The 18135-nt window shown below is 36.7% G+C and overlaps 2 protein-coding genes across 8 annotated transcripts; both read left to right on the top strand.

The window, feature by feature from the left end:
- The first annotated feature begins 314 nt into the window (after positions 1–314).
- ecm1a (extracellular matrix protein 1a) lies at positions 315–9026 on the top strand. Its single transcript, XM_057354736.1, has 6 exons — positions 315–329; positions 3659–3726; positions 3980–4184; positions 4512–4710; positions 7721–7980; positions 8057–9026. The coding sequence occupies exons 1-6, from the start codon at positions 315–317 to the stop codon at positions 8258–8260; spliced, it is 951 nt and encodes a 316-aa protein (XP_057210719.1). The 3' UTR covers positions 8261–9026.
- A 692-nt stretch (positions 9027–9718) lies between these two features.
- Positions 9719–18108, top strand: pip5k1aa (phosphatidylinositol-4-phosphate 5-kinase, type I, alpha, a). 7 transcript variants are annotated; one of them, XM_057355259.1, is made up of 17 exons: positions 9719–9929; positions 10214–10333; positions 10745–10778; positions 11462–11496; positions 11940–12029; positions 12382–12512; positions 12794–12911; positions 13030–13182; positions 13284–13583; positions 13965–14161; positions 14378–14461; positions 14540–14588; positions 14682–14766; positions 15093–15329; positions 15567–15702; positions 15922–16015; positions 16256–18108. In XM_057355259.1, the coding sequence occupies exons 2-16, from the start codon at positions 10316–10318 to the stop codon at positions 15977–15979; spliced, it is 1725 nt and encodes a 574-aa protein (XP_057211242.1). In that variant the 5' UTR covers positions 9719–9929; positions 10214–10315; the 3' UTR covers positions 15980–16015; positions 16256–18108. The 7 variants fall into 7 exon arrangements, with proteins under 7 accessions (XP_057211242.1, XP_057211243.1, XP_057211244.1 ...); XM_057355260.1 differs by lacking the exon at positions 10745–10778; XM_057355261.1 differs by lacking the exon at positions 14378–14461.
- Positions 18109–18135: the final 27 nt, after the last annotated feature.

Genomic DNA, 18135 nt, shown 5'->3' with positions numbered 1-18135 from the left:
GTGTCATATGACCCCTTTAAGAATGTCAAAAAAGGCATAAACATTTTGTGCAATTGTGCAGGGTGTGCAACAGTGCATTGAAAGGATTCACAGTTTTTTTTGTGCAGTATAGCTGCAGTTTGAAGTCCATAGTGAGAGTGGGATTGTGTTTATGTGTGTGTGTGTCCATGGGGGGTGGGGGTGTAATACTGACGGGCATGGTCAAAACTGTGACCGGGGTGAGAGGAATCAGCCACAATCTTAACTTCCCGCTTCAGAGTCCTGGAATTGTACAGGTCCAGAAGAGTTGACAAATTGCAGAGGATGATACGGCGATGGTGATGGAGGAGGTAAGTATGGATTCAATGGAGAAGTGCACCATCATTGTCTGTGGGAGTTTGAACTTCTTCATAGGGAAAATATATGACAAAAAAACATCAGCATGTTTATATTAAAAGTTCAGGCAACAATAGTTAGTGTTCAAAAAAGTGTAATGAAATGAAGAGGATTGAAAGAATGGTGTATTTTGTGCTGCTTGTGCTGTTTTTGTTGTGTGTTAGACTGTACTGTACTATGTGGGAGTGCATGGATTTGTGTACATGTGTTTTACAGCTGTAGTGCCACCTGTTGGTGAACAAAATCTGTTCATGTCTATATTCAAAGTTCAGGCAACTACATAGTGTTCAAAAAAAGTGTAATGAAATGAAGAGGATTGAATATATCTCATCAAGACCAGATGATCCCTTCCAGCTATCCAAATTGGCAGAGTGCATCGAAGATATAAAACATTGGATGACTTGTAATTTCCTTCTTTTAAATTCTAATAAAACAGAAATATTACTTATCGGACCAAAAACACGCGAGCAGAATATTTCGGTTTATAACCTGCAAATTGAAGGCTGCACTGTTACTCCAACAAATACAGTTAAAGACCTCGGCGTTATATTAGACAGCAACCTGTCATTTAAAAATCACATCTCAAATGTCACAAAAACAGCCTTCTTCCACCTTAGAAATGTTGCCAAATTACGAAATATTTTATGTGTGGCTGACGCAGAGAATCTTATTCATGCATTTGTGACCTCAAGACTTGACTACTGTAATGCACTACTTAGTGGTTGTCCTGCAGCATCAATAAACAAACTACAGTTAGTTCAGAACGCAGCTGCCAGAGTTCTAACCAGGTCCAGAAAATACCATCACATAACCCCAATGTTATCAACCCTTCACTGGTTACCCATTAATATCGTATTGACTTTAAAGTTCTTTTAATCACTTATAAAGCCTTAAACGGTTTAGCCCCTACCTACATAACAGAGCTTCTACCACACTACAACCCATCACGCTCTCTAAAATCTCAAAACTCCAGACTTTTGATAACACCTAGAATAACTAAATCCACCAAAGGGGGCGGAGCTTTCTCATACGTAGCACCTAAACTCTGGAATAGCCTCCCCGATACTATTCGAGGGTCAGACACACTCTCCCAATTTAAATCTAGATTAAAGACACATCTTTTCAGCCAAGCATTCACTAATACATAGCTAATGAACAGCAGCTACTCTAATTATTCTCTTTCTGCCCTCGCCTCGGGATGCCCATCCCGAGGTAGGGAGAGATTCCGCCAGGCCCAGATGAACGTCAAATGCCCATCCCCAACTACAGATTACGCCAACTAAATCGGAAAATCCCGTGCCATCCTCCTGCGAGAGCCTGCGGACTGACTCACCAACCCAGCTCCATCCAAGGCAATTTTATCACCCCCCAAAAGAAAAGCGACCATCTGACCGGCCCAGCTCAGACAATTCCACCCCCAACCAAGAGCAAAGACGGACTACTTGTCACATTATTGCTAAATTTACAATACTTAGTATTTAATGCTAAACTTACATCACATGACAGCAGTTTGAAGTTATAGCTGCACTCAGTGACTTTGATTGGAGGTAGCTGGGTGGGTGTTTGTGGGGAGTGGGGGGGCTTGTTGGTTGTGGTTCGGGGCATTTCATTTGTTGGGATTTTTTTTCTCCATTTATTCATCATTGGAGTTTGGGTTCCTAGCCACAGCAGTGCAGTGTTGGCTTGCTCACCGGGAGACTGCATTTATTTATTTATTTATTCATTTATTTATTAGATATTATTTATTATAATGATCTTGCTTGGTCTATAAACACCATGAACTGTGCTGTGTTTTACCTTTCTGTGTTTTTCTTATTTGCTCTGTAAAGCTGCTTTGGAACAATGCACATTGTGAAAAGCGCTATATAAATAAAATTGAATTGAATTGATCATAGATAGTATAATCTATCATGACTACTTTAGGCGACAACAATAAGCTTTTTTTGTTGTTACATTTTTGCCTAGTCTGGTTGATTGGATGATATGGAAGTACAGCTTTGACGCAGACAGTACGTTACGTAACGTATTAAACAACGTACGTAACAGTTAAACCCGTTTCAGCAAGCTCTGTGTTTTAGAACAGCCTATGTGTGTATCTGTACAGATAACTCTGTAACAATTTGTAGTTTCTCACAGCTGATATGACATTTCTGTGGCCTCTCTATTTCAACAGTGTTATAGAAATCACTCTCTGAATCAGCATAACCTCTTAAAACAAACACAATGCTTCGTCCTCACGCTTGAATAGCTGTCAGTTTGTTGTAAATATTGAACACTGGAAACAGCATTCTTAATGCACTGAATAAACTGAATCAAATAAATATTTATACAGCAGACATTCACCAAAAACAAAGAAGACATAATAAGAAATATAAATTGATGAATTAATGTTTTTTACTGATCCCTATGACAAAATCCCAGCGAGCAAACAGTGCCTCTTAATGTAATATTTAATATAATCTAGCATTATTAAATAAAGTCATTGTAGTTTCTCAGTATGTGTATGTTGATACTTATTAATGTTGAATGTCTAGATTCATGTTGACCAAATGGTTGAGGTTTGACTGGTTAGCACCCCATACAGCATTTTTTATGAGGTTCAGAGCACATCTTTTTTTATCAACGTATCTGTTGAGGTTTATTTGTTGTTGTAGATGTATGTGTGTTTTTATTCAAACCTTAAATGAGCTTTTAGAGGCAATCCATCAGTGTGTGGAAATTTGTTGATCAAGTAATGTGTAGGTTTAGTTTGTTGATTGTAGGAAAAACAATTTCTTTTGTTGAATGCAAAATATTGCACAAATTTGAATCAAGATTTCTTGCACGAATTTAGCATGATGTTGTCTTAATTTGATTCAAGACTTCATTTGTGTTTGGCATGCTTTTCAAAGATATTTGTTTAGTGTTTGACTTTGTTTAGTGATTTTCTGTCAGGAACTGTTTTGACTGGAGATTTTTTATATAACTTTATAATGACATTTCTATTTAGCATGTATGAATGTTTGAAGCACAATTACATTGCTTGCTTGCGTTATAACAACGTCATTCAAAAATGATCACTCCTATCATAGTTTACGTTTCCTCAAGACCCTTTGATAAACCAAACACTGATAAAGAAATAAAAAAACCTCTCTATGTATACCGCACACTTACTTTTTCACTACAAAAAAATCTAATCTATGATGTCATTTTTGCCTTTTTCTGTTCAGATTTCAGGCTTCATAATCCATCACAGTTCAGGCTCTGACAGTTCAGTTTTTCTTACCTCTTCTCTGTACCTCAGGACGTAAGCTATTATGGAAACGAAGATCACGTTGGCAACCATTCTACTTCTTCAGCTAACTTTAGGAGGTATGGCTTCTTTATCTTTCAATCCTATTTTATATAATAAATTTGTCTTTTCCTATGTAATTATAGTAGTGTAGTGAAGAACTGTAGTGATAATTCCAGCTTCTAATTTAATTATTTAACCACTAGCTGTTTTGTAGAAATACAATACAATACATATATATATATAAAAGAAATAAAATCCTGTCTTTTCTTTAGCAGAGGGTAGGAACATTTACCCTGAAGTTCAGCTCAAACCATATTTTCCTCTGGCCAGACCATCAGTGGAAAACCTCAATGCACTTTGCTCTAATGGTGGCAGTCGCCCCAGATATCCTGAGAGCTGCATTCCTCCTTCAGCTTACGCTTACGTCCGACGCGCAGGAACCGCGGTGAACAGAGTTGAAACGTGGTTTAGTCAGTGCTGTCAGAGAGAAGTGGCCCGAGGAGACCAGCAGATCCTTTGCTGTGTCAAACAAGCGGTGAGTATGGACTGCTATTAAATGTATACTTCATGTCCTGGATGCTGAATGATTGGTAAATAGCATGGTTTACTCACAATGAAGCACAGTTATAACCCTTTTCACTGGGCTACTATTAGTCGTTTTTGTTGCATAGTTTTCAGCCACTGTATCAGACTAAAGGAGGAAAGGCATTTAATGATTATACCTCAAAACATTTTCATTTTGACTGAAGAGATTGCAGTTGCGACTATCATGTTTCAGCCGTGACTATATTCACAATATACATATGTCACTTTAGTGCTGTACACTTTAATCACAATTTTAATGCTGCATTTCTTTTTACAGTGGGAAACTGCACTTTCCCAGTTCTGCACCGAGGAGTTCTCAGCCATGACCATTGCACACGAGTGCTGTAAGAAGAAGGGTAAAGACAGGTGGAGCTGCTTCGACAAACAGGCACCAAACCCCTCCTACCAACCTCACACTGGTTACACCGCCCCATCGGTACCCTCAGACATGATCTTCACCTGGGACCCCAGCACCTGTTAGTCATTTTAATAAAAATGCTGTGCATTTAAATACTGTATATTGGAGAGAATCAACACAATTAAAAATGTGTTTTTTTGGAAAGACTTTGCTCTGCTAAGGCTAATTGATGTTATATCCTAAACACAATAACACACAATAAAACTTTTCTGTCCTCAAGTGATATTCACTTTTCCTTAGCGTTCATCATAAAACACACACACACACTTTTCCTTAGCTTTCATCATAAAACACACGCACACATGCACACACGCACACACACACACACACACACGCACACACACACGCACGCACGCACGCACGCACGCACACACACACACACACACACACACGACCTTTGGCAAGGTTCATCTGGTGCAATTATTTAATTTTATAAAAGGGATTTTTTTCTCATACTATAACTCATACCTCTCAGCAACAGTTATGATTAGAGGATAAAGAAAAGAGGATGCTTATGGCATGTTTCCAAGTCATCATTTTTCATTTCAAATATTGCAATATACATCGTACTGTGGATTTTATAACGAGGTATTATCCTACCATGAGATTTTGATGTTGATATTGTTACAATAGTGGGATTATAACACCTAGTCCTATTAAGCGAATCATCCCTAATTAAGTATATTCTTCACATACAGTATACAGTATATAGTACATGGGTCAAAGATGTCCCCATAAAAATACATTTACAAAAGTGATTTTATGTCCATAGAAAGCACATTAAATGTAAGTAAGTATAATCTACTTTGTGGTTTCAACTAAGTTTTTGAAGAATAAAATTAAAAAATTAAAATAATGTTACATTGTCATTCAGTGTAACACAATATTTATGTACAAATTCAAAACAACATGCTTATTCTGACTTGTACATTTTAAAATATATAAAAGAATAAGACAGCATATTACATTTTATTGTGCTTTAAATGAGTAAAACAATTATTGACAAATGGGCAAAACCTAGGATAGTGGCAAAAATTTTTAACAATTGTAAAATTAACTAATTAGCATTTGGGGTAAAAGTAATTAGTCTTTTAATATGTCATAAATGGATTTTTGATTGCTACAGTGAATGACATTTTAGTGGGAGTCTTCTGTAAATCAGGGAACATTTGAATACACAAATAAATGATGAAGACATTTGATGCAACATGCAAGACACGTTTAATGTTACCTTTGTGTAATATAATTATATGATAAATACAATGTAATTACACATTTTCTAGGACACAGAGCTATTAGCAGAATAATCTAAGAAAAGTCATATTTCTATTTTTGCACAACTCAAAATGTGCCTATGCACTTTTTAATATCCTGATAGTTTTGTCCTTTCTGTTTAGCTGCTGGTTTTAACTAAGTGCAGATAACACTGAATGTTATTATATCTGCAACCTAACACTTTGAGAAATCAACAAATAAACTGAACAACAGCCTGATGGCTCACAATTTACTAAATGTGAATGGGCAACATGGGTTTTGAAAGATTACTTAATGAAGTAGAATGATTTCAACAATTTGGGTAACATTGGGGCGAGTTTCGGTCTTGTATGGTTCAAAGAATTTCTCAGAACTCCAACCTGAACTTTCCATTTGTCTTGCTTTGTTTAACTGCCAGCAGTATTTTTTTCTTAATTTAGTTACTCAACTGAGCATGACGTGTAGCATTATTTCCAGAAAATCTGAGACATGGGAGTATTTCATTTATGCACTTTTGGTCAGTGCAGTGAGAGCCATCCATTTTAAATAGATAAAAGAGCTGAATGTTTTGGAATAGGTTTGAACAAGTGAAGATAAGCAGGAGTTATGATCCATGAACCATGATACATTTACGCATTTTCTGCCCATGAATCGCATTTAAGATCACGATAAGAAAACCAGCTGATATAATTTCTCTACTGTGTGCAGTTTAGCAAATTTTTTCAGAGTCAGCCTAATATCCTCCCTAAACAAATTTAACACCTGTTTCCCAGTAAATACTGCAGACCAGTTGGTGAACCGTGGCAAAATGTCTTCCAAACCAAAGAGTTTTCAAACCTGCATAAATGTGATGTGATAAATGAAAGTGCTGATTGGCACATTATTAAAACGTAAGATGTGGAAATGTTGCATGACAGACATGATATATTCTGCCATAACAAAAAAGTATACTCCAGCAGATCTGTTATAATATTTTTTTGAAATCACAAGCACTCGCACAAATAATATTGGATATTATTGCTCGCATATGTAAATAATTATAATAAAAACAAATATGTTCATAATAATAATAAATGTATTAATAATTCTAGTAAAATATATTAAAAATAATAATAAAATATATTAAGAATAATACAAATATTTGATAAAGTGTAATGTTTTATATACTTTATGGATAGTGAAATGATTTAAACAAACAAGTCATGAACTTGGTGCCTGTTTTGACTATCTATTGTTGATGTTTAAGTTAATGTCATGCAGAAATTTATAACAACAGAAAAACTGATAGCCTTGCCTCTTTTTTTGCAAACCCTGCCTTACCCACCCCTGCACGTTACCCCTCCCACTCTTCATCCACCCCTTTAAATCTGGACGGTGCCCTACAGCCCTTCAAAGATTCCATCAAATCTGCTGGCAACATTTACAAGCCTAAGAGAGGAACTGGAAAGAAAATAATTCATCATGGTTTGGACAAGCACACTTTTCACCATTTTAATTCTTCAGTTCATTTCTTTGGGAGGTATGTGCTTTTTTACTTAATTTTATTCTATTTGTAGTCTTGGTAATTTAAAGGAAATGGTAACCATTTGTTATATTGAATATCTTTTTTAAATTAAACAATATTAAAATAGCTGACACCCCTATACTTAATGTTAACGTTTGTTCATTAAATGCAGCCTTTTTTATATTTATATCTATTGATTTATTAATGTTTATATTTTCACTGTAAAATAATTGATAAAAAAGCAAATAAACATTTTGCTTAATTGTTTTAAATATTATGTGTTTTATAAAAATGTTTTTCTCCCATAAAGGGGGACAGAACATTGACCCTGATGTGCAGCTGGAATCAAGTTTTCCTCCAGCCAAACCTTCGCTGACGAACCTCAATGCTATTTGTCTCCATGGCAGTGGGCGTGCCAGATACCCTGCCAGCTCTTTTCCACCATCAGGTTATGCTTACGCCCGTCGAGCCGGAAACGCAGTGAACAGACTGGAGGCGTGGTTTAGTCAATGCTGCAATGGGGACGTGGCCAGAGGAAATGAACAGATCCTTTGCTGTGCAAAACAAGCAGTGAGTACACATCACAATGAGAGACAAGCACAAACGAATGTAGATACCCTTGAATGATCTATTGTTGTCTTTGCAGTGGGAAGCTGCACTTTCCCAGTTCTGTACCGAGGAGTTCTCAACCATGACCTTGGCCCATGAGTGCTGCGAGCAGAAAGGAGAAGACAGGTGGAAATGCTTCACAAAACAGGCTCCTAACCCCTCCTACCAATCCCTTCCTGGTTATCTTGCCCCAGTGGTACCACAAGACAGGATTTTCACCTGGGACCCCAATACTTGTTGAAGGTCAAGATATTAAATGATAATTATGATTATAATCATATGATCATATTCCATATGCGAACCTGATCTTTTTTTTGCTACAGCAACATTTTTTATATCCTCACAACAACTATGGCTAGAGTGCAAAATGCTTTATAATATACCCTGTATATGAACTTTGGATGTATGATTGTGTGTCTTAGTTCAATAACATGTGCAAAACTGTCCTTTAAGATATGAACAGCTTTTACTGAGATTTCATCTTTAAATCTATTGTGTAAATGTTTTTATGAGGAATGTATTGCAAAAAAAGTCATAAATGAAATCAGTGTAGATCAGCGGCTGCTCTGTTCTGTCATTTTGCTGGTTTTTATTCCTCAAAAATAGGCTAGTATTGCATGCTAACTGTGTATTTACAGTTATGTGGTCATCAAACCTGAGCACAAACTGAAACACAGCTGGTATCAACATTGCTGTATAAAAATACATACAATAGAGACATATAATACAAGGGGTGTATAAAGCTTCTTCTAACAATTATAGTAACATACTTTCGTTTAATTCAAGTGAAAATACATTTGTTTGGATGAAAATAAATAAAATGACTAAAAAGTATTTAATTGAAAGTTTATTAAATAAAAGGTTGCAGGAATAATGATAAAAATATAAACACATTTATTGTGGTGATCCCATAGAACCTGAACCTTGGATTATCAAAACTACCTGTCAGAATGACCCTTTTATCATGTTGCCATAAGGAACCTTCATTTATTAATTTTTCATAATTTTAATAAGTACAGTCAAAATTCCCAGCTAAATTAGTTTAAATCATTCTATTAGTATAGTCTTACATCTTTATTAACAATTATTCTGCAAATGACTAAATAGAATCTGAAATTTAAATTCTAAAAATTAATAAAGCTTGAAACTACATCAGATGGACAATTCACAAAAAGTTTTAAAGATATTAAGTGAAATAAACTGTCTACAGCCTTTTTGTGCAATGGAAAGGTCCTATGTAAAACAAATCCTAATGCAACCACACACTGACAAAGTGCATTTTAAAAACCTTCATTGTTGAATGCTATTATATTAAACTTGTTTTTATGTGATTATAATTTATAATAAAGCAACTGTTAAATCCTTGCTATAATAATGAACAAATAAACACAATCGCAGAAATTGTTGAAACGATAAAATTACTAGAATAAGACACAAACGGACTCCATAAAGAGATTTTGCAATGGTTTTATTAGTAGGCTAAAAGCTGGTTCATTATGGAAACCAATAGAAGTTGTTTTTTTTCCAGTAGGGATGTCTCTCGTAACTTAGTTATTGCTTTGATTATAATATTCACAAATTATGAATGAACAAATACATCGGTTGGGAAAACAATGTTTTTGTTCAGCGCCCTCTATAGTCACTTTTCACCGGTCTGAGATCAGTGGTCACCGCGCCCAGGACAGCGTCGGGCAAAAAGACGTCACTTCCGCTTGTTTCGGGAGGCTCGATGAACGAGAACGCTTCCGTGCGATTCAACGGGTTGTTTACTGTGGATCGGCCCGTTAAAGTTGTAAAAACAACGATTCCACGTTTCCCGTTAGATTTTCAGCTGTTGTGGAAACGAAAATAGATATGCGACGATCCTTTTTTTATTATGATTGAGCTTAAAACGAAGTGATTAAGTCGAGGTAAGTGTTCTTACCTGTTGTTATATAGGGTCGGTCGCGAGCCGTGGACCAGTTCTTATGACACAAAGTAACAGTTAACGAACGAATAAAAGTGTTCTTATATCAATTGTGCGGTTGATTTACTGTAAAAATGGCTAAAGACAACTAACGTTACCAAGCTGCATTCTGTGCATCACATCAAGTAACTTTTATTTGGTAAAATAAAAAATAGTATCTTAAAGAGTTAATTTCCCAGCTACGTTTTATGATTAACGTACCCGAGCTGACTAACACGTTATCTGCAGGTTTGTTTCACACTGCCTTGGGACATACACCACGAGTGAAAACAAGCAGGACCATATGAAACTTCCGCTAGAAAATGGCTTCGCCCGGTGTAGTTTCCGCGGATGGGCCGAGCTCCACCAGTAAGAGAATGTCTCACTTTTTATTCGACATACAGTTTATTTAAAACACCAAAGACTTCTTTTGGAAATAGAGAATTATAATCTTTTGTTTTAGTACAAAGAGTAGATGCAGCAGATGAATGGATAGTTGGATGGATTGATGGATGGTTAGATTTGTTTATTAAACAAAGACAGATAATAGTTGTTTTGCTGTCCAGAAAACCTGTCTTGTGTTTCACTACAGTGTGAGATAGATAGATAGATAGATAGATAGATAGATAGATAGATAGATAGATAGATAGATAGATAGATAGATAGATAGATAGATAGATAGATAATGTTCACTTCATCTCTTGGTCACATCTTCATCTAACAGGTCTGTTTAAAGATAATAATTTTGTAATCTATTAATGTGTTGTTGTCACTCTTCAGGTGTCTTTATTTTGGAGGTTATTACAGCAGAGAGGTACATGTGTGTGTGCAGTCACATGTATTTTTGTGATATTTGTGTAGGCTGTTTGTTTTTTATTGTTGATGTTGTAGACTGCAGGAAGGTAGCAGGCCTGGAATGACTGCTCGAGTTGTGCTACAGACTCAGTGTTTTTATTTTTTGTATGTGTAATTAAGTTTGTTAGTTTTTTTTTTTGGAAGAGAAGTTGAAACCCAGGTGTCTGTGTGCACGCTGCATGTTTACACATATAGCCCGCTTGTGGTTAACAATGCATCAACAACTGTGTGAACTCATTTTTTTGCATTACCATTTGCATACTTTGCATTTTATTTTTAGATATTTTAGTTTGTTTTTATCCCCAGAAAGGAAAATTACCATCCGTTAACAAGGCAGTCTTGTTTTTTATAACATGCGTTAGTATTCTTAATAAAAATGTAGAAACTGTCAAGTAACTGATGCATATAATCTTTTTTTGTTTATGAGGTCAATGTAATAGTAAAGTTTGTTACTTTTATTTTAAACAGTTTTTGTAGATTTCCTGGTTTCGTAGAAGTCCTGGTTCCTTTGCCAGTTTATAAAAAGCAGAACATAAAGTTTCCTGTAATCCATTGAATTCCAAAATAGGACTGAATATGAGTTTCAATGTATTACTACTATGTAATGTGGGTGCCTGAAAAATCATTCTGTTTATTTTGTAGGTACGCCTGGAACCCGAAAGATGGCTTCCTTGGAGGTAATGATTTTTTTTATCTCGTTTCAATCCACTTGCTGTGGGTATTGTTTGTAGCTGTAAAATGCCGATTGCACTTACGCATTTTATGAGCGTGATTTCTAATTTGTGAGCGCATGGAAATTTTAGTAAATTATAGACTTAATTTACCTCTATGACCTCTCTTTTCCTTCCTAGTTCTGTTCCTTTTAATAGTTGCTTAATCAACAATTGCTCCAAATGGCCAAACCCTTCTTTCTGTTTTACATTGAAAAGGCTACATTTATATTTTACTTTTATAAACAAAATATTTATTGTACACTATCTATGTACAAAAAAATATCAGTGTTGCTTATAATGTGTAACAGAATTGCATCCCATTGTAAGTATTGCTAATGCTAGCTGAAAATGTTACTTTGCCCGAAATGTTTTGTCTGTTGTTTATTAAGCAGCCATTTGTCTTTTAGGGTCTGAGCATCTCGGCTTCATCCCAGACCAACAAAAGGACCATGGGGCACAGAGGAATTGACCCAACTGGAGAGACCACTTATAAAAAAGTAATGGGCTTAGATATCTAAATCTGATCTAAATCTGGAGTCTGCCAAATGAATAAATGTAAATGTAATGTAAATCTGCAAGATCCTAATGCGTAAAGACACTTGCCAGATTATTTTTGTTATCCATTCTATTAAGATAATAAAGACCATTAAATGCTATGGGCAGGCACGTACAGATATGACCGGCAGGCCTGGATTTATTGTTTCTTCCACTTTATAATTTTTTATTAAAATGCAGAATGTCCAAGTTTGGCAAAGACAAAATTTAATTGGCAGATTTCCAGTGTTAAACCTAAGCTACCTCTTGTGTACTAACATGTTCTGTTTTTTCCTTTCCATCTGGATTCTTCAGACCACATCATCAGCTTTGAAAGGCGCCATTCAGCTGGGCATCACGCACACTGTGGGAAGCTTGAGCCAGAAGCCAGAGAGAGATGTGCTCATGCAAGACTTTGAAGTGGTGGAGAGCATTTTCTTTCCCAGGTGTGTGTATGTGTAAACACATATTGAGTCTGGTTAAACATGACAGACTAGATAAAGGACTTAGAAAAAGTGTTTATTTACACACTGTTGACTGTTAGCTCGGCATTGCACATCAATAGGTACACAAGAAAGAAAAAAGCGACGCAATACAATACGTTGCCAGTAATGTTTGCAGTGTAACAATAGTTACAAATAAGAGAATATTGTTGTGCCCAGACTTCCTTCCTCCATTTACACAGTTTAGAAAAAGTTACCATGATGCTCTGTTCTTTTTCTCTTAGTCAAGGCAGTAGTTCAACTCCAGGCCATCATCACGGTGACTTCAGATTTAAAACGTATGCTCCCATTGCCTTTCGCTACTTCAGAGAGATGTTTGGCATCCGACCCGATGACTATCTGGTAATTTTGTTGTTTCCTCAGCACTTGTTTCCTCAATATTTTTGAACTATCCGTTGTTTTGTCTCGTTTCCAGCTTGGATAACTTGTGTTAATTGTTACATGTGCGTCTTTTCTACAGTACTCTCTGTGCAATGAACCTCTCATTGAGTTGTCTAACCCTGGAGCCAGTGGTTCTCTCTTCTACGTTTCCAGCGATGATGAATTTATCATAAAGACAGTTCAGCACAAGGAGGCAGAGTTTTTACAGACGCTCTTGCCGGGATACTTCATGGTAAAGTTGATACTTTTAGGCTCTTGTAGCTCGGTTGTTTAAGAATTGCGTTCAAGTTCAGTGGGTTCAAATTGGTTCTTAATTCACCTTCTGTCCTCAAGAACCTAAACCAGAACATGCGAACGCTGCTTCCCAAGTTCTACGGGCACTACTGCGTTCAAGCCGAAGGGAAGAACATTCGAATTGTAGTGATGAACAACCTGCTTCCCTGTGCCGTGCCTATGCACCTTAAATACGACCTGAAGGGCTCCACGTATAAGCGTCGAGCATCCCCTAAAGAGAGGGCTAAGGGTGTGCCGACGTACAAGGACCTGGACTTCATGCAGGACCTGCCTGAGGGGTTGCGGCTGGAGAATGACCACTACAATGCCCTCTGCAGGACCATCCAGAGAGACTGTCGGGTGAGATTGTGAACCAAGGTTAACGTGAACAGAACTTTATTTTAGGTTGCCATGCCTCTTGAAGTCACAGCCATGGCCTTTACACCGTCCAAACATTTATCTTATGGCTGGAATACACTACAAGACTTTTAAAAGCTGAACAGATTTTTTTAAAACTAGACATCGTACACTTGCAGACATTTTGAAAGTTTCAGATAGAAACACACTAACTGATCAAATCTGCAAACTGGCACAGACTTTCTGCAACAAGTCCAGACTGAAAATCTGGGCAAAATCTGAGCAAAAGTCTTATAGAATAGTGTATTTAAGCCTTTAGTTGTAATTGTCTGATTACTAATACTTGCATGGTTATTCAAACTATACATGTATATGTGTTTATAGGTACTTCAGAGCTTTAAAATCATGGACTACAGTTTGCTCGTGGGTATCCACAACTTGGACCGGGCACGTCAAGAGGCGTCTACAGCTGTGCCTGATAACCAGAAAAAGGCACAGGGCCAGAAACCCTTGTACTGCACAGCCATCGAGTCTATTCAAGGAGAGGCCAAAGGCAAGACGCCACCACAGCCCTATGAAAGGTTAGTGATCATTGAACCCTGTCATGCCTTCCAACAGGTGTGGCATACTGGATAAAGCTCAGAGCTGGTTATCGGAGGTCTGCTGGTATGAGCCCTGCAATGCTCTCATTGAGCTGGTGGGCTAATTTAGTATACTCCACATTGCTTTTAATATGTATGGTACATTCGTAGATAATTCACAAAGAGTAAATAACTGTTTGGCTTAATGTTTTGCAGTATGGGAGGAATTCCAGCTTACAGTTCAAAAGGAGAAAGATTGCTGGTTTTCATTGGCATCATTGATATCCTGCAGTCTTATAGGTTAAAGACTACATGTGCAATCCTTCTCTTTGTTCTTGAAAGTTTTTATATTTTGCTAATGACTCTGAATGCTTACAGGCTTGTGAAGAAATTGGAGCACTCGTGGAAAGCCCTGCTGCACGATGGGGTATGTTTCAATACACAACAACCATGTTTAACATGAAATATGTTTTTATTAATATCTGAATGTTTTCTCTGAACTGATTTGTCTTTTCTGCAGGACACTGTGTCTGTGCATCGGCCGAGTTTCTATGCCGATCGATTTCAAAAGTTTATGTGCACCACAGTCTTCAGAAAACCTCAATGTAAGTTTGCTTTCCAGTTGAAGTTGGAAACATTTATAGGTAATGCATGACGAAGGGTCCTAGCAAACTGTAAAATATCAAGGCATTTCAGAGAAACCGCTCTTTGGGAGGGTTTTAAAAATTCTAGACTGGAAAAAGCATGTAAGTTCATTGGTGTTGATATTTGGTGTTATATTTGCACATTCTGATGATAGAGTATGAATTTCAAAATGATTTCCCCATGATGCAATCTCACTGCGCGCATGCTTTCGGTCTATTAATGCAAGTTCCTCTTTTCTCAGACACCAGAGAAAGCTTTTTGTCGTTTCTCTCTTTTTCCCTTTTAGTAAAAACGTCTCCCTCAAAGAAGAGTCGAGGTGGAGCTGTGTCTGGTGGGAAAAAAGCAAACACTGCAGTATCTTTACAATCGCAACAACAATCCCTTCCTGTCGGAGCAGCACAAACAAACCTTGAACAAACACAGCCGGCGGCCCATGTGCTCCAGCCACAGCAGAATACATCACAATCATCCGGCTCCAGCAGCAGAGCTGTGTCCCTCAGCTCGGAGACACAAGGAGACGACGGTATGAGACAGGAGAAGACATTGAGAGATAGATAAGCAGGCTAGCAATAAGAGATACGAGTGGTTTGTGGTTTCCAATATCTATCCCTCTGGATAAGAACGTCTAGGATTAGCCTTGAATGTAAGCTAGGAGCTGTGTTCCTGGTTAGCTGAAACCTTTCTTGCGTATTGTCAACAGTTTGTGTGATGTTTTGATGATCGCTTTTGTGGATTACAAAATATACATCTCTTTTTTCAGGTATGCAGACAGCTCGTCCTGACCTTCTACTGCATCAAAGTACTGAAGATGATATCACCAGTAGTTCAGCCGACACAACCCTTTTGGCAACATCTCCTGAAGGCTCCAGGCCCTCCACAGACACTCCAGCTCTGAGGTATGTTTTGGCTCGCGAAGATGCGCTGGACACACTTGCATGTATCTGATGATTTGCTATATATACAAAGAGGAAACACTGTCTGTGACCTTGTTTTTTTTTGTCGAGTCGCACTGGTACTACAGTACTTGGTCAACTTGATTGCAGTAGCAAATGAATGTAATGTCAGTCTTGCACTCAAAAGCATTGACGTAATTTCTTTTTTTTTCTGTTTTTCAGTTGTAGCAGTACAGCTGCTCAGTCTTCTGTGGAAAGTCTAAATGTGGAATTTGTTTAACTTTGTGGGATTGTTCTTCCAACCAGCACATCAGACGTAAGAAACTTTCTTTTGGAATGCAATCTCTGCCATACAACATTGAACAAGAGCATGCTTGATATTTTATGAAAGATCATTACAAATCCTCTTTTATTGAACAATGAACCACTTTGGTACTGTGTTGATGTAACTGAAGCAAAAAACCTTTTTGTTTTTATTAATAGCCTTTGTGTCCCTTTAAGAAAAAGAAGAGTTGTCCCAGTAAACATCTCTAATGTGAAGGTCTGTGCTCTATAGCAGATAATGTTGCAGTGAAAGACTGTGGTTGACAAGGACAAAACAAAGCCCTCAAGGACAAAGACTTGCTCTCTTTCAAGGACGCCTGAAGAAGAAAAACATGACTGTAAGGTGCCTTAAACAGCAGAGAATGTGGGAAAAAATAACAAAAGAACTGCATTTGGTCATGCAATTGTAAAGATATATTTCCCTCTTTTTAAACTGTTTTCTGGATGTAGGCTGTACAGCTTCCAATATTGCTGCTAAGAAATGGATCCAAAAATGCCGCTGTTGTGGCAATATAGTATAATATCACTGTTTGTACAGCTGTCAGACAGAGACAGAAGAAACAGTTTTGTATTTATAACTTGATAATGTTCACAGCAAATAAGCGATGAGAACTTTGCATCTGACTCTTGGAGAACAAACTGGTCTTTCAAAGTTCACTTTCAATGTTCCCTCAGTGAGAGTTAAACATTTTATAATGGATTTATTTTGCAGATAAGTGCAGTTTTCCCCCTTATTTTGCCAAGGAGACCAATGTGAAACACATGTTTTTGAGTCGCACTATTTACTTAGTTAAGCGGGAAAAAAGCATTGCCTGTTTTACAGACTTTAAAAAATATGATTGTCTGCCAGAAAACAATCCATATCAGGTTGCCTGAACAATCATGTTACAATTTTTTTTAACTTAAAATCTGTGAAAATAGTTAATTTGAGAAATTTTGTTGAATGGCTTACTGTAATATTGTAGGACATTTGTGCCTTAACTGCATAAGCAATTTTTTTACATTTTACCTGACATCATGCCTGCACATGGATTGTACAGACTTGCATGACCTTCTAAGTACAAAATCACAGTATATAGCATCTTTAAAATGTGAGTCTGCAGTATGTAACTAGTAACTACTATAAATAGTTTTTACAGTGCCGTTCGAACCCAATTGTAAATTCTCCAGATTTTTGTTGCTTATAAATTTTACATGATGTGCAAAGAATGTAAATGAAGTGACAGATAAAAGTATGGTGAAAAAAAGATAAAGGTTGTAAAAATAGTGGAAGTTTAGTACCACGTCTAAAATACCAAATTCAGTATTTTGGGTTGTGGGACTGGTTGGTTTTGGATAATATTTTTTAAAATATAATTTAAAAAACATGTAAGGCACAATGAAACTTCATACATGGCAGACTACTGTAAAATGTAAAACATCCAGCATCTATACTGTGTATCTTTTGATGTGATTAAGGAGTTTTATGGACTATGTAAGACAGGAACCTCTTTTGGCACGGTTTTGCGGAATCAAACTAAAAACTGGACCAAAGTGCTAGTTTTATATCTTGTTATACAGTTCCAGTTAGCCTACATGTAAAGACTGCAAAAGAAGATGGAAAAATTTTAAATATGAATAGAGTTTAAGGTACACTGCTGGATTTTTTTCATCGGTTGACTTTTTTTAAGTGAAAAGAAACATTCCTGTACAAATCATATTTATTTTTATGTTTGCATGTAATTTATTTCTTTATCTCAAGTTCCAAATTGTCTAGTTGTTATTTTATGCAACAAGGTGTGTACACACCTGGTGGTTGTGTGAATTTGGTTCTCAGCAAATGTAGATAGAAGGTTAGAAACTTATACACTCGAGATCTGGGATTCTTGTGCAATTGCTGTTTACTGCTGAACATGCTGCCTTTTATCCTTATTGTCTTATCAAACTGAGAATTACGCTGTACCACACTCTTAAAATGAAATATTCCTAATTATATTTTTGTTCTCAACCAGAGGATGTTGTAAATGTGTTCATGGCACCATTATTGATATTTTCTGCAATATTTCATGTTATATGAAAATAACTTAAATAAAAAACGGAAAAGCTGCCAGTGTGTGTCGTGTTTTGAATGTT

Source organism: Triplophysa rosa, linkage group LG16 (genome assembly GCF_024868665.1).
Source record: "Triplophysa rosa linkage group LG16, Trosa_1v2, whole genome shotgun sequence".
Classification (NCBI taxonomy): Eukaryota; Metazoa; Chordata; class Actinopteri; order Cypriniformes; family Nemacheilidae; genus Triplophysa; species Triplophysa rosa.
The sequence above is the reverse complement of the archived record's forward strand: the minus strand, read 5'-3'. Positions and strand labels throughout refer to the sequence as shown.